A 17433-nucleotide genomic window follows, 5' to 3' on the forward strand; every position below is an offset into this window, starting at 1 on the left:
TTTAAGGTGTTGGACTGCTTATCAGCAGGTTGCTAGTTCGAGCCCCGACGCCGACTGGCTGCCACTGTTGGATCCTTGAGAAATTTCCTTTATTCCCAAGTGTTCGGATACAGTCGGTCATCGGCCTGGAAACCCAACCCCGTAATTAAACCAAATCTAATAAATATGTATCGCAATTATTTTTTTCAAGACAATTCAGTACACCACAATGACTCCAAAATCTATATATTTTATTATTTTTTGGGATTTTTTCCCGATTTTTCTCCCTATTTTAGTCGTTACACATTAAGGCTACTACTACCATTCAGCCGGGAGGGCTGAAGACTATCACGCGTTTCCTCCGAACCACGTGACGTCAGCCGACCGCATCTTTTCGAACTGCTTGCTTACGCACTACTAGGGGCGGAGTAACACCCTCGGAAGAAAAGCGCTAGGCGCTCCTTCCGCGTGAGCGAGGTCACAGACGCCCCTGATTGGCTGTGGAGCCGTGATTAATGTGGGAGTGCAAGTACCTCTCATCCCTCCCCCTGAGAGAGCTCGGCCAATCAGCTCTCTCTAGACCTCCGGCTGTGAGAGGTAACAGCATCACCCGGGATCAAACCAGCGATCCCCCGATGATAGGGCGAGCACTTTACCACTGCGCCACTCGGAGGCCCCAAAATCTATATTTTTAAAGTTATATTGGTTTGCATTTAAATGCGTAAAATGTTGCAGTTCCACCATAATCCTGCATGTAAACTTCACACTTTGGCACATTCTGTGTGGTAAAATTTGTTTGTTTAGTTTGTAACACAAATGTAATATTGAATTAGGATATTTATAACATTGTGATACTTACACAATCGCAATACGAATCAATCGACATCTAGGTATCGTGATGATATGGTATCGGGTGGTCCCTGGTGATTCCCATCCCTACATATCTATATCTCTAATCGGGACATTTCATAAAATACCGATAATTAAAGGATTGCAATTCATATAGAATCGGCACCTAAGTATCATGCTCATATCGTATCAAATGGTCCCTGGTGATTCCCATCCCTGTATAAATCTCAAATGGAGCTATTTCTAAAATTGAGGTATTTACAGAATCGCAATACAAATAGAATCGGCATCTGGGTAGCATGATGATATTGTATCGGTGGTCCCTGGTGAAATTCTTTATTCTTTACATATCCAAGCTTTTTGTTAGTAGACTGGGGTCAGAGCGCAGGGTCGGCTGTTATACAGCGCTCCTGAAGCAGACAGGGTTAAGGGCCTCGCTCAAGGGCCCGACAGCAGCAACCTGGCGTAGCTGGGGCTCGAACCGCCGACCAGTCAGTAACTCTGTGCCTCAACACACTGAGCCACCACCGCCCCATGTATATCTCGTATTGGGATATTTATAAAATTGTGATGATTAAAGAATCGCAATAGAAATAGAATTGGCGCGTGATGATACCGTATTGGCCGGTCCCTGGTGATTCCCATCACCATAGTGTTTAGTGTTTGTTAGCATCCACCTAAAACTCATAAATGTCTTGGTTCACTTTCATGCAGTCGAGTCAATTCGATTCGATTCACTCATGCAAGAGCTCGCTCTGTGCATCTGCTAATATAGGAAAACGCAGTGATTGGTTCCTCACTGCTCTCTATTTGAACTCTCTCCCATCCTTCCCCCGGAATAAGCGCTGAAGCTTTAAGCGTCTGGTCTGAGTAATTTCAAAAGAAGCACGAACTCTTGCTTTCTCTACCATTCTCCGGCTGCTGAATTGCCGTCTTGGGATCTCGCTGAATAGCCACTTTCATCCTCATCCAAGTAGCGTTTCCTGTCTCGATGATGTCAAGGGAAGCAGAGGCTCTTAAATGTGTTAGATGCGCCGTTGTCTTTGCTAGCCTGTGTGAGGATGCAGGAAAATAAATGCGACGTCTTTGACGTATAGCTGTGTAACTCTAGAGACGAAGCCAGCAGTGACTCAGGAGGATATTCAAAGCCGCGCGGCATCACATCGACGGATATGTGCCACCGGTGTCATCCGAGATCACTGTGCGAACGCTCGGCCGTACCGGAAACCATTTAGAGAACGCGGTGTTGACTGGACGTACTGGAAAAGCCGCGCATTGTGGCTCTTGATTCCCAGAAACGGTGATTCGTGTGGTAGTGATGTCACTCTGTAATGACACGGATGTGCAGCCAGTTGCTTTTTCGCATTGTGTTAAAGGTCCCCCGTGGGGGAGAATTTCTCACAGGAGTGTTATAACGAGCAAATCTCTTTCTCTTTGCAGGTCAGCTGGATATCCGTGTGTGTTGTTGGCACCGTTTCCTGCTCTGCTGCTGCTGTCGCTGCTTGTGTTGTTTTTTTTTGTGTGAGAACTTTCTGACGTTCAGCATTTTGCAAACCAGACGGGACACAGGACGTTTAGCGTGAGGATGAACGTCACGTCACTGTTTTCCTTCACCAGCCCGGCGGTCAAGCGCCTCCTGGGCTGGAAGCAGGGCGACGAGGAGGAGAAGTGGGCCGAGAAGGCTGTGGACGCGCTGGTCAAGAAGCTGAAGAAGAAAAAGGGCGCCATGGAGGAGCTGGAACGCGCGCTCAGCTGCCCCGGCCAGCCCAGCAGCTGTGTGACCATCCCGCGCTCGCTGGACGGACGGCTGCAAGTGTCGCATCGCAAAGGCCTGCCGCACGTCATCTACTGCCGCGTGTGGCGCTGGCCTGACCTGCAGTCGCACCACGAGCTCAAGGCGCTCGAGTGCTGCCAGTTTCCGTTCGGATCCAAGCAGAAGGACGTGTGCATCAACCCGTACCACTACAAGAGGGTGGACAGTCCAGGTGAGAGCTAGCGAGCGTCGCGGCACACATTAGCTTTACTGTCATTTTTACGTTCTATGACTATAACGAAAGACATTTTAAAAGTTAAGCAGGCACATCTAAAGACATCTCTTTGATCTAAACACGTCATAAGGACGTAGTTCATGATCTGTCGAAGATCTAGATGATTTAGTTGAAGAGTGTGCGTTATTTATTCACGTTTCATCCTTCGTTCCTCTCCCACATCCTCCTCTCCCCGACCAGCTGCTTGGCCTTTCCGTTATCATTTATACTACAGGATAAAAACTATCTACATTGGTAATCTAAAGTTTTTTGTACCGTGTGTGTGTGTGTGGTTTGGCAAAGCAAAACCTGTCCTCCGTTCCTGCTCCAAGGAAACGAGGCGACTTGAAACACACACACAGGCATAACATACCCCCACCCCACCCCACACACACACACACTTTTTTTTGTTGGCTTAGCAGAAGAAGAGGGTCAGCTGACAAGACAGAAACAGCTGTCCACAGTGTGTGTGTGTGTGTGAGAGAGAGAGAGAGAGAGAGAAGTAGGAGAGCGGGAGCAGGAAATTCCATTCAGAGGGAGAATAAGGGCTTTGTTCTGTCAAGTGTGTGTGTGTTGCACGCGTGTGCAGAGAACATGTGGCCGCGCGGAGAAAAAGTGCAGCAGGAAGTCCTGTCGACGTCTCGCACAATAGCAGGAAGGAGTGGAGGCCTGCTGTACACCCGCTCCCGCAGCACCTGTCTCACACACTTCACTTCGCTCCTTTCATCAAAGCAGGAAACGTGACCGATAGCTGATGTTACGTATAAAATAATGGCTTTAAGAACTGAAATTTTCATGTCTTATGAAACATTTTCGGCACACGAGCGATGGAAAAGCCATGTAAAGTTTTTTGCATTTTTTTGCAAGATTTAGTAAAGATATAGCACCATGGATCCCAAGAATGTAAGCAAGGACGGTAGCAAGAAGAAAAGGGAGCCGCTTTCATCTTTGGTTTTAAAGCAGTTGGTGCCAGGAGGAATTATAAATTAATGTCATGTGAGGTTTAATGTCTATTTATTTCATATTTTACTTTATTTACAATTTTTTGTAAATGTCTTGATTGTTTTTATATGTAAAAATATGAATATTGTGTTTGGAAATTGGTAATATTGGTATTATTTCTGAGCAGCTGTAACGGATTATCTGCATTTACATTATTTTCTATGGGAAAATGCGTTTCACTATACAACATTTCACCTTAAGAACTCATATTAAATTCATATGCCGAGGTACCGCTATGTGCGTGTATCCATACAGTATAATTAACTAACTGCTTAACTAATTAACTTTAATTAGTTAATAAATTCATCTTTAAAAGGGAGGCGGTACTGGTTTAAACGTCACACCGTCGAAAGGACACCAGTACGTAGCACAACAGTGTAGAATGCCTTTGTTTACTCTCCTTCTATACATCAACCTTTTTCCCATTGCTGGTCAAAGCTGATTGCTTTTTTTCTTCTGCATCATTTCGCACAGTTCTGCCGCCGGTCTTGGTGCCTCGGAACAGCGAGTTCAACGCCAAGCTGTCCATGCTGCCACGCTACCGCAACTCGCTGCACCAGACTGAGCCACACATGCCCCACAACATTAAATACCCAGAATCGTTCACTCAGCAGCCAGGCAACAGTTTACCGTTTGGACCCAACTCGCCCTCCAACAGCTACCCCGGCTCACCCAACAGTGGCACGGCGAGCAGCGCCACCTTCCCACATTCACCGGGCAGCTCCGAACCCAGCAGCCCCTTCCAGATGCCAGGTGAGATTGTTAGGGAAGTTGATGGATTTTATAATATTGCTTTTTAAGTCAAGTTAAACCGGAGCGGTGTTACTAATTTAATTGTTTTAATTATTCTATAACCGCAGCTCTGACTTCAAATCACAGGTTACTATGAGCATATGCTCGACTTAGTACATTTCTGATTCCATATTAAACATGCAGTTTCTGTAATGATATAATTTGATTGACATTACGGCTGTCAATATTAATGCGTTGCGATTAATCCAGAAATTTTGACACAAATTAATCATATGACCGAGTTTGACCCCGAAGGCCTCCCATAATCGCAGCACAGTTACCTGGCTGTGTGTGACACGGATAATAAGATGACTGAGTAAATCTAAGTATTTTAAAATTGCGATTAATCGTGATTAATCACAGGCTATGACTGTGATTAACTAGATTAAAAATTTTAATCGATCGACAGCGTTAACTTACTTTTTATTTAAGGAGTTAAACAACAGGGTAGTGTGACGCCGCCAACGTTTGAAACGGAGATGTTCTTAGTTCTTAGTGCTCCAGGCTTGATTTTGACTTGTGATCATGTGGATCGTGGATTAAAGCTCGCGTCTTGGTTCACAGAAACTCCGCCGCCTGCATACATGCCCTCTGAGGAGCAGATGACACATGACTGTCCCCAGCCAATGGACACCAACATGCTGCCCCCCAACCTTCCTCTAGACATCAACAACCGGACAGGTACACACACACACACACACACACACACACACACACACACACACACACACACACACACACACAGGCAATACCATTCAACGCCTCTGCCTGAGATCATCTCCTCAATCTGTCAGCACCTGCTTCGCTTTACACTACAGGTGCAGGAAGTCTCACACACGCTCATGTTCACACACACACACACACACACACACAACCCCATGCCCCCCCCCCATTACGTCCACTTTAGCCTTTCCGGATGATTCTGTAGTACAGCGTGTCTCGGGTTCTGCTTGTACCTAATGATTCATTTTTAATGCTTTAGCTTGTCAGCAGTCAGGAGACGGAGTCCTGGATCTCTGAACGAAGGCTCGCAGGGAAAACTTTTTCGGTTTAGTGATAAATCTGTCCACGTTTGGTCTTACTTTTTATTGATTATGAGTGAACAGGATGTAGGACCTGAGCTGAATTAGTTTTTGTTTTTTGCTTTTCCTTAAACAGAGCTGTGTGGCATGGGAATTAAATATCAGTGTTGTTTTGGAGGAAGAGCTCTGAGATATAATCAGATATACAGTTTAATCGAGAAGGTGGGTTTTAATCCATTTAAATCAAATACAACATTTTAAACGGTCGAAAAAGTCCCCCCCACAAATGTATACGGGTCAATGACGTGACGCCCCCTTTTTCTGTCCGGGTTAATTTTATTTTGCAGAAAAAACTAAAAAATACATAAAAATTTCTCATCTACTTGTTATACCTTCTTTACCTACTAAACCACTCTAACTTCTCCAAATTTTTAGGTTTTTCATCATTTTTTCTGCTATCCGAAGTGCCAAAACACCATATGGGGCGACCGTCCGGCCTTGACTTTAGTTAGGACAACTGGTTTAAAAACACTTTAAATCAACTTAAATATATCCCTTTTCCTGGTTGGCATAATTTTAAACATGTTTTACATCCATTGACAAAACTATAAAGCATTTGCTCATATATTTCTATCATGATATACAAACGAATGTTGTCCGAATTATGTTGATTCTATCCATTTTATCCGGGGCGACCATCAACAAACCACAATTTTGGGACCTTTATTTTAAAAAAACATCTCAAGGATGGGATACTGCATCCGCCAGACACAAGTGAAGACCCCCTGGAAACAACTGTATAGTAAATCAGTCTCTCTCATATAGTAAGAAAAAGCTGTTTTTTAACGGCTGTGATGTCGTAGTCACTTTTGGTCATCATGTGGGGCGACCACCCCAAAACTGTGAATTATAATTTTTTTCCACAAATCTATATTTTGATGATAAATTTGATAGTGCTTTGTCACTAGAAGAAGCTAGTTTGGTTTCTGATGCTAACTGTTAGTCTGTTATACCTGAGTAAACTTGAAAACATCATATGGGGCGACCGAGTCTCATGTGGGGCGACCACTGCTGAGTGTTTTAAATGATAGATATATGTCCTATATTTGTAGTTTTCATATTCTATACATTAATTATATACATAGAGTTAATTGTTTAAGTATCATTATTTGTATATTTTATCTTTTATTTTCTAAATTTAGCCATTTTCCATTCCTTTTGTAGGGATAAACATTTATTTTAACTGGATAATGAGGGAGACTCTGATATTATAGAATAAACTTGTGAAATAATGGTTTTTATAAAATGAAAGGACACTAAAGTTTATCTTTCTTCATCAGTTTATCTACTTACTGATATGAGTTCAACTAGTCTTAATGACACATAAAAATGTGAATTCTGAGATATATTACGGTCGCCCCAGATGACTTTTTTAAGGCTATGTTTTATTAACTTAAGTGTAAAAACACTAAAATGACAATTTTTTTACTTTTCTTTATAAAGGCATGTGTACACTACATTCCAAATGTTTAGAAAATGGCCAAACATATCCATATTTTTGGTATTTTAAAATTGGCCTATTAAAAAGTCTTATCCGTCAGTGACCCACACATACTTTTAATCGATCGAAAAAGAAAAAAAATAGTATTATTTATATTATTTATATCATATTAATATCATAATGGTTATATATAAACTAATATATAATGTTTAGCAATATATTTAGTATTAGAAGTTTTTCTGAAGTGTGTATACAAGGTAGGCATTCAAGGTCACAGTTCTAAAAACGCAGGACACTAAAGAGACTTGTCTACCGACTGTGAAAAACACCCAAAGAAAGATGCCCAGGGTCCCTGCTCATCTGCGTGAACGTGCATTAGGCATGCTGCAGGAAGGCATGAGGACTGCTGATGTGGCTAGGGCGATAAATCGCCATGTCTGCACCGTCAGACGCCTAAGACGGCGCTACAGGGAGACAGGAAGGACAGCTGATCATCCTCGCAGTGGAAGACCACATGTAACAACCATTTATTTTGAACTAAAACTCACATTTTACATGCAGTTAGTGCTTTACCGCCACCTACTGGACAGTAATGTGGAGCAGGAGATTGAAAAGGGTGAAAAAAGTCACTTTGTATGAGACGTAACATTTAAATTACTCATCATTACACCATGTGTATCAGCCATAATATTAAAACCACCTAGGTTTTGGGTCCCCTTTGGGCATGTGTTTTCTTTTTATTTCTTTCTTTCTAGTACCTACCAGAGGTAAAGCTCACAGGTCAGATCAGATCATCTCACAGATTTAAATGTACAGATCAGGTCATTTTTCAGATCGGAAAAAAAACAAGGATACATGATTTAACTGCAGATAAGAGATCGAGATTGGATAAATCTTTATTAATCCAGAGGGAAATTGCAGTTGTGCAGAATAACAGTTACAGACGTCTAAACAAAGATACGATTAAATAAAATAAACCAAGCACACGAAAGTCCTATTTACTGTACACTAGGTCGCATGTCTTGAGAAGACGTCGACAAGGACTCATCATCGACAAGGAGGTGGCAGATACCCGGCCCTGCAGGCACTCACTAAGGATCCTAATGGCCGCAGGTATAAACGACCTCCCGTAACGCTCCTTAGTGACACACTCCACACTACAGCATAAAAAACTAAAATAATAATAAAAAAAATCACCCTGGTCACAACAGACTGATGAAACACATTCAAAAGTGACTTAGTGATTCAAAAGTCTGCTAAGGAAATAGAGGTGACTCTCTCTCCCTTCTTCTATACAGCCGCTGGGTTTGTGCTCTAGTCCAGTTTGTCATCCAAACGTACCCCTAGATTTTGATCTTTTTGAAGTCGATAACCATCTCCTTTGTTTTGGTGATGTTCAGTTGCAGATGATTCAACATACTGTACAGCATTCCACAAGGTCTCTGTTCTCACTCTTCTTTCCATTCCCTGTACACCTGATCACTACTGTGTCAGGAAATTTTTAATTACAATTGTACAATTATAGTACACTTAAAGCAAGAAATTTCTGACTGTGAACTTCCAACCAGTCCTTGGGTATCTGCCTGAGGTTTAACCCGCACCATAAATGAAATCCAAATGTTGAGCAGTTTTGCGACAGCGTACTGGTCATTCATCAAACTCTGGGCGCGTCTTCAATCGAACAGCGGACAGGATTTAATGGAACTTTGGCATTAGTTAGTATTTTCACTGCTGATGTTGTTTAAATTAATTGATGCACCGAAATCATTTTAAGACAAAACTTATATTTTTGGGATCTACTTTTTCCATTTCTCATCTGTGATTTACTCTCCGATTACCGAACAGGGAGTGTATTTGTCTGACCACCAAAGAAGGACAACTTAGTGTAAACAAGGCGTAAAAATATTTTTGAATCTTTATAGCTTACTGTAAAGCTGACCGTCTGTAAAGGAATGTTAAGTACATTCGACCACCACGAATTCGCGGTTCAGAGTTTGCTGCCTCAGATGCAAACTTATATATTTAACTTATTTATATATACATTAATAACAATATAATTGACTAATTTTTTAACATAAATGTGGATAACTCAGCTAAATCTCATTATAAAATATAATACTCTATACATTTGTTTAATACTGCAGAGAGAACACAAAGCGACTGTAGATTGTGATGGTAAATTTATACCGTATTTACCCTACAGTACTGAAAACAAAGAAAACGCACTTGCATGAGTTACAGTATACAGTAATATATGGGGGGGGGGGGGTAACATCTGTATTTTACATTCTAGCACAGCTGGAGACACAGCAGTACAGTACTGTGCAGTTCACGGGTTCACCTTAAGATTCTCTTTATTTTTTAAGGGGGGATGTATTAAGCCGAGTTTGAAATGAAATTAAAATATTTTGGCAGCAGATTTATGGTTTAAACTATAAAAATAGGCATTTATGGGCATTTTTTGACCACATCTAAAATGTGCGTTTTTTTAAAATAACTTTCTGGTTGCTCTGGGAACCGTAACCCCAAGAATTTCAGGGGTCGACTGTATATTTTATAATAAATATACAAATATGTGATATATAAATATAAATATATAATATTTTGGTATATCGTCCACTCGTCCCTGATGCCGAACATGGATATAGAACTAGGACAGAACATTTGATCATTGTTAATTAATTCAGACAATAGCAGTTACGTGGATAAAAACAAGCCACACAATAGAGACGTGTCCTTTGGACAACCAACCAAAATCTTTTAAAGGAAGCCAAATGAAACCATGGGGTGGAAAATTGTGTTCTTATGATTTTGTGTATATAAATGTCTGAAGAATAAAAGAACTTAGTGAATAGGAAAGCAGTGTGACATTTAATAACGTGACTATTTTTTTTGTTTATTTATTTATTAATTTTATTAATTCGATTTAATTTACTAATAAATTACTCTGTAAACTGTCCAGGAATATGTGATTTTCACCTTCACAACGTTATGTTTTGGTCCGTGCATATGAAGCTGTGTGTCCTGTCCTAGTAGGGAGACGTCGAGTTTTTTTTTTTTTTTTTGTGGAGTTGCGAGTCGAGTGGGAGTTTTGGGAAAAAGGACTCAAGCTGCATCCTGTGTAGTGGCGTTAGGCGCTGCCCCATTGTGAGAACGCTGATGGGAAAGGGGTAGACAAAACACACCTGCACCTCAGTGCCACCCGGCTCAGGAAGCAGAAGAGAGCCGCGTGCTGAATAAACACACTTCAGCTCTCTCAAGCGGGGGGGGGAGGAGGACGAGGACGAGGACGAGGCTGAGGACGAAGGAAGGGCAGAAGGGCTGACTCACTGAGGGCAAACACGGGGCACGACACAGGCGCAGACACGCAAGTTCATCCGATGCGCACCATGGATGCACACACTACACTGATTCAGATCGAGGTCTGGTGTGTGATTAGCTTGTGCATTCGTTAATACAAAGCTGTGTGTAATTAGATTAAATACATTAGTGATAATCGGATTAGAATACGATCAGATAATGCTAGTTTGGAGACGTTGACATAGCAGCTTATTTGATTACAAACAAAAAAATAAGAAAAAGCAAAATGCAGCAGCCTTTAATATCCACCTTTACTGTATCTTTGATCATCTCTGTGCTCGCTGAGGTGTTGTTTTCCATAAAACCTATGCAACATAGCATTTATTTCCAACCAGTGGTCTATTAAATTTTGCCCGAGATGATTGACAGGAGAGTCAAACCACTTCATTCAGATTATACTAATTGGCGTTCCCAAATTGCCCGTAGTGTATGAATGTTGATTGGAGAAAAAATACAATGGTCACCATTTGGCCTCCACGGTCCCTAATTGGACTACAGAGGTCCCTAGATGGAGGGATAGCTGAAGAAATAAGTGAGTGGGCTCAAGATTTCTGCACAGCACTGTATGATACCTAATAATGTTTTTTTTTTCTGTTTCTATGTGCAGACGTCCAGTCAGTGGCCTACGAAGAACCCAAGCACTGGTGCTCCATCGTGTACTACGAGCTGAATAACCGGGTCGGAGAAGCCTTCCAGGCGTCCTCGACCAGCGTCCTGGTGGACGGCTTCACCGACCCGTCCAACAATCGCAACCGCTTCTGCCTGGGCCTGCTGTCCAACGTCAACCGCAACTCCACCATCGAGAACACGCGCCGGCACATCGGCAAAGGTTCGACACGGGAACGCTGCGTACATTACATTACAGATGTTTCTGTGGTTTTCCGTGCGGTTTACCTGACGATGCAGTTCATCAAGGCCCAGCTCATGCAAACTGATAATATAGATTAATGTTACTCGGTCCACTTCCTAGAGGTGTACTGCATGGCCTCGTTTCAATCGATCAGCCCGTTCCCATTAGGATCAAACTACAGTGTCGCGATATCCGGCTAGACGAAGACAAAAAAATACCACGGGGAGATGTTTCCTTTATTTTAACTGCATTTGCTCTGCATATGCTTTGTTTAATTTTAACTGAATGAATACTAAAATTTCAAAACTTTCTAAAGCTTTCAAGCCTTAGCTTTATTAGCTAACCTACAGTACGTTCTGCAGTTGAATCCCACTGAATCAACGTCTATACCGCTTTATCCTGTGTAGAGGTCCTGGGATACAGGAGACTTAGGGCACACGGCGGGGTACGCCCTGGACGGGGTGCCAATCCATCGCAGGGCACACACACTCTCACACTCATTCACACACTATGAGCAATTTGGGAGTGTCATTAGCCTAATCTGCATGTGGGAGAAAACCGGAGTACCCAGAGGAAACCGGGGAGAACGTGCCATCTCTCTGAACACAGACCAAAGGCGGGAATTGGAGAGAATTTGGAATTGTGTTAGAAGCTAGTTAGATAGCTTTGTATCTTGGCTTAGGCATAAACAAACAACACATATGGTTTAGAGGCGATTCCGAACGACTTGGAAGAAATTAGGGAAGAAGAAGGAAAATTTTCTCAGAGTTAAGAATCCAATAACAATATGCTACGTTGGTATAGACCCCACTAAACCATGCCATACAACACCACACATCTCCAGAGGTCACATTATTAGCTTTCTGTAGCCCACAGTCTCACCCAAGACCATCTACACCTTCCACTATATCTCTCATCCAGGAGTTTTAATGAAGTTTTTTTTGGTTTGTTTTGTTTTTCCCCAGGTGTGCACTTGTACTACGTAGGAGGCGAGGTGTACGCCGAGTGCCTGAGCGACAGCAGTATCTTCGTGCAGAGCCGCAACTGCAACCACCACCACGGCTTCCACCACACCACCGTGTGCAAGATCCCGAGCGGCTGCAGCCTCAAGATCTTCAACAACCAGGAGTTCGCCGAGCTGCTCGCCCAATCCGTCAACCACGGTTTCGAGGCCGTCTACGAGCTCACCAAGATGTGCACTATTCGCATGAGCTTTGTCAAGGTACTTCATTCATTCATTCATTCATTTATTTATTTATTTTATTTATTTATGTTTGGTTATGATCTATGTATAAAAGTAATGCACAATTAATCGCACAAAAATCTAAATCACCATGAGGACCTGTGGAATCATTTAATCACAAAAATCTGCAATTCACTGTTGTTAAGGTTATTTAAAAAAATATATTTAGAGGGGATAAATAAATATTGTTTAGCATCCTCTCAATGAGATCTGGTGTAGATTAGATAAATATGTTTCAATATAAAATAGTATGCAGCCCTAATATATAATTATTTTCCATATAAATTTTCTATCTGATTCCTTACTTTTGTCTGTTAAATGTGTTTATTTATTATGTTTTTTTTATTGTTTAGATGTTTTTTTTTTTACTCATTTGTTATTTTACCCCATTGTGGCAAAGATTTATGTAAAAAAAAAAAAAAAACTGGCATTTCAGGGTTAATGTGATGATGATAATAATAATAATAATAATAATAATAATAATAATAATATGACCTATTTTACCTAAAAGTTAAAGTAAGAATATGTTTGTTTTCACAATGTCAAGTTTAAAAACTACTCTATCTATCTACAATGGCATCCCGTGTGGTAGGATTGAATTATTTGCATATACAGTGGAACCTCGGATTACGAGTAACGCGGTTTGCGAGTGTTTCGCAAGACAAGCAACGATTTTTAATATATTTTTACTTGGAAAACGAACAAGTCTTGATTTACGAGTACTGAGTATCATGTATCACGCATGCACTTCTTGTTTTGACGCCAAGCATCACGTGATCACAACTGAGGCAGATAAAACAGTGTTTTTGTTGTGTGCACGCGTGTGTGTGTGTGAAAAGAGTGGCGGAAGGGTGTGTAAGACGAGAAAGGGGAGAGGGGGAGGGGCTCCTTACTTTAGCTTCACTCACACACACATACACAGCACCTGCCGCACAAACGGAAACACTTATCTGTCGGGATTTATTTTTACTTTTTTTAAAGGTAAAGTGCAGGTTAATTTTTTTTATTTTTACTTTATATTTTGTAATAATTATTTTTATGTATTTAATTTTTTGGCTTGTGGAACATAATTTGAGTTTCCATTATTTCTTATGGAAAAACTAAATTTGGTTTACGAGTGTTTTGGAATATAAGCCCGCTCCCGGAACGAATTATACTCATAAACCAAGGTTCCACTGTATATTATATATATTTTGTTTAGAAATAATAATTATGATGGTTGACTGAGTAGCTTTTTTTGTTTAGTTAATTTGAAGTTAAATGTTAAAACTCTTGTATTTTAAGTTAGTTTGCATTGTATAAATGGTGCACTTGGTTTTTAAATGAAAAAACTAATGTTATAAGGAACAGCCTACATTTAATTAATCATGTTCAGTTCACTTCAGGTCAGTTGTGAAGTAATTGAACCGGCACCGAGGTATCGTTTTAATATCGTATTGGGTGGTGACTTGTGATTCCCATCCCTACTATCTATCTATCTATCTATCTATCTATCTATCTAGTGTGTACTTATCAGTGCCCGTGTTGATTTCTGTGTCCAGGGCTGGGGAGCCGAGTACCATCGTCAGGACGTGACCAGCACCCCCTGCTGGATCGAGATCCACCTCCATGGACCGCTCCAGTGGCTGGACAAGGTTCTGACGCAGATGGGCTCTCCTCACAACCCCATCTCCTCCGTGTCCTAAGGAGTGGGCGGAGAGGGGAGGGAGCGGGGTTATGAGGTTATGAGGTTGGGGGGGGGTCAGTTGTATACGATTTTACTTGCAGTGAGCAAAGCCCTCAGTCAGCGAATGTCTGGAAGATACTTGATAACTCTGTGTGACCAATCGCAATCGTTGATGAGGCCATCATACCCGCTGCAAAAGTATCCTCCTTTCATACTTGTGACAGCAGGCGCTCTCCTGTATCACACTTTCTCCTTTCTTTTCATTTTTTTTTTTTTTTTGGTTTGTGAAATATGTTATTATTCCAATGAAGAGGAGGGGGGGGGGATTCGTGTAGGTACAGTAACTATACAGTAGAGGGGTTATGCGACACGACTGACCTGCTTAGAGATTAAAAACGAGTAAATAATCATAGACATTGTGCGTCAGATGCACGGAAGAAGCGTCTGTGCTGTGTAGAACAGAATGTATTACAGTTTTTATTCTCTTTTTTGTTTTTGCAAGAAAATGTAGCAAAATGAGACAAAAAAAGACATTGGGTAAATAAAGATAATGTGGACGTGAATAATCATAAGTGTTGTAAAGGGGGAATAATATGTGGGTTAAACGGCATGATGTTGGTAGAGTAGGGGCACATAGGCACACTCGTGCTCTACTTATATTGCATCCGATTGATTTCAGATCATTTTAAGGGCAGTGTATAAAATTTTTTATAGATGTGCTGATTGTTAGAGGAAATGCTGTGCTGTCTGTTTTGGATATTATTTTGTTGATTATTATTTTTCTGCCACTAACATTTTAACATATGAGTATTGAAATACATTACATACATAGTGATCGGAAGACACTAAAGGTCGTTCTCGTTTATGAAAATGAAATGGACAGAAAACGAAGAAAATTCCGTTCGTTTGCTGTGGTTCTGGTTTGGAGTGTTCGAAATATTTTTCATTTTCCAGCTCAGTGTTGCTCGATATCGCCCTCACGTCCAGATGCGGTACATCAGGAGGCGCTCACGGTGCGCTCGAATTTTTTTTTTCCTCTTTAGCTCATGACGCAAATCGTAATCGACGATATTGTAAATAAAATCACAGCAGTTAAATCGAAAAGGCTGTAGTTCAGAGAGTGATATTCAGAATTTGATGTTTAACTGTTTAACCATCAAGCATCCGTTCCATATTAATAAGTAGGGATAGTAATCACCATGCGTCACCCGATACCGTATTATCACCATACCTAGGTGGAGATTCGATTTTGTATTTCGATTTTGTAAGTATTATGGTTTTGTATGTTTTTTTTTTTTTTTTTTGATTTTCTTACAATTCTAAACAAACTACTTTAAATAGCGGAACTGTGACTATTTAAAACCACCTCAAATGCAAACATATATCAATAAAAAAAAACGTAAAAAATTAATAAATAACATTTATAACAATTTTGGCGTATCAGTGTGGCGATACTGGAACTGCCACACACAAGAATTCTGATACATACCCAAATCAACCTAAATTTTTCCTGTCTATATTATTAAGTTCCGAATAATTAACCTGATATGGTAGTTATACAGTAAAAAAAAAGACTTCTTACATTTAAAACCAGACTTACCTGTTTTTTTTTATATACATTAGGTTCTAATGTTATGTCCTGAGCTCCGAGTATAGCTAGCTGATTAGTAGCATTCAAAAACAAAACATCAAAAAAATGCACAATCTTGAGTGTTTAGTGCTAGACAAGAACGCGATAAAACAGACAGTGTTTGTTCAAAGTTTAAATATGGAACAGTGACTTTGATTTGAAAACTAATTCTAATTTGTACTCATCAGATCAGCTCAGTGTTTATTGATGAAATACAGTACAGATGTGGACAGATGTGTGATTTATGGCTAAAACAATTTTTTTTTTTTTTTTAAAGATGGCATTATCACAAATATCTTGTTTAATGTCTAGAGTAAAGCCGACAGATGTTCCTGATATAAATCCTGTTCGTTTTATGTTTAAACATGATGGCGTGTTGCAAAGTTGGCCATGCTCCCTGGGTGGGAGGGGCATACTGTATCTCTCACCTGTCAATCACAGTGACCGCATCGTCCATAAGCATAGCGCTTTCCTAAAGATCGGACCAGGAGTCAGTCTCAAAATAGTCCTAAAATGATCTTTGTTTATTATTGTATTACATTTTATCATAAAAAATAAAAATAATGATGTGTCAGTAATGTACAGTATGAGAAGGAACTGAAACCACCCGCTGGCTGTTCTCTCGTAGCTCGATTATGTGGAAAAACATGTAATACACGTGCATTGGAAGGAAAACAAAAACGGCACGCATTTGCTTTTACTAATGACACGAAATTAGTGCACCACACAGGATATGACATTTTAATTCAGTTCAGTTATATTTATAGAGCGCTTTTTAACAACGGATGTTGTCACACAATCCAGATAATCAGCTACGCTTCCTGTTTTTTAGCCTTTTATCTCCGGAGTTTATGCCTGATTAACACTCCTGGAGCTATTCAGTTTCACAACGCAGAGAAAAGGATTGAGGGTTTGGGTCACGCTGTATCGTACCGATTTGCACGTTATTTTCTTTCCTTCATAGAACAAGAAATTCGTACTGTTTTATTCCTCTTATACCACAGCAGCTACACTTTTTATAAAGTAAATAACGACACTTTGTGCTTTTTATTCCTTTGTAGTTACGTCTAACGTCTGAGTCACGTCGGTTTTAGCAGCTACACACAGTTCATTCCTTCACCAGCCTCACTTTTCTCTCTCTCTCGAAGTTAATCTGCGGACGGCCGGCTGCTACGAGACGAGCTTCTCTTTTAACGGGCATAAAAAAAAACCCTGAAGAAGAGCGAATGTTCAGTGTTAGAGGTGACGTGAGACACATTTCAGGGTAACGCCGACACGCATCCTCACATACAGCGTCTTTGGTCACATAAAGATGTTTTTATTCCGGCGTTTTTTTTTCTTCTTTTTTTTTTTTTCTGCAAACGTTTAACGCTTACAGAAATATAAACCATGCTTTAGGAAAACTGGAACGATTTACCCTGTTGCAGAACTTTATTTTGGGATTCGACCTCACAACCTTCTGATCACTAGCACAACCCACGAGCTGCTTTACTGCCACGTCAGTCAATACGG

The 17433-nt window shown here is 40.7% G+C and overlaps 1 protein-coding gene across 2 annotated transcripts in view; it reads left to right on the forward strand.

Moving 5' to 3' along the window:
• The window catches only part of smad1 (SMAD family member 1), a 34011-nt gene extending 17808 nt beyond the window's left edge, over positions 1–16203 (forward strand). The window contains exons 1-7 of one of the 2 annotated variants that reach the window (XM_053502462.1): positions 1864–2128; positions 2269–2813; positions 4332–4610; positions 5214–5330; positions 11140–11361; positions 12348–12604; positions 14167–16203. In XM_053502462.1, coding sequence (XP_053358437.1) covers positions 2414–2813; positions 4332–4610; positions 5214–5330; positions 11140–11361; positions 12348–12604; positions 14167–14310 — 1419 coding nt within the window. In that variant the 5' untranslated portion in view covers positions 1864–2128; positions 2269–2413 and the 3' untranslated portion in view covers positions 14311–16203. Of the gene's footprint in view, positions 1–1863; positions 2129–2268; positions 2814–4331; positions 4611–5213; positions 5331–11139; positions 11362–12347; positions 12605–14166 lie in introns of those variants that run through there. The other variant, XM_053502464.1, reaches the window with a different exon arrangement.
• Positions 16204–17433: the final 1230 nt, after the last annotated feature.

Source organism: Clarias gariepinus, chromosome 8, assembly GCF_024256425.1.
Source record: "Clarias gariepinus isolate MV-2021 ecotype Netherlands chromosome 8, CGAR_prim_01v2, whole genome shotgun sequence".
Classification (NCBI taxonomy): Eukaryota; Metazoa; Chordata; class Actinopteri; order Siluriformes; family Clariidae; genus Clarias; species Clarias gariepinus.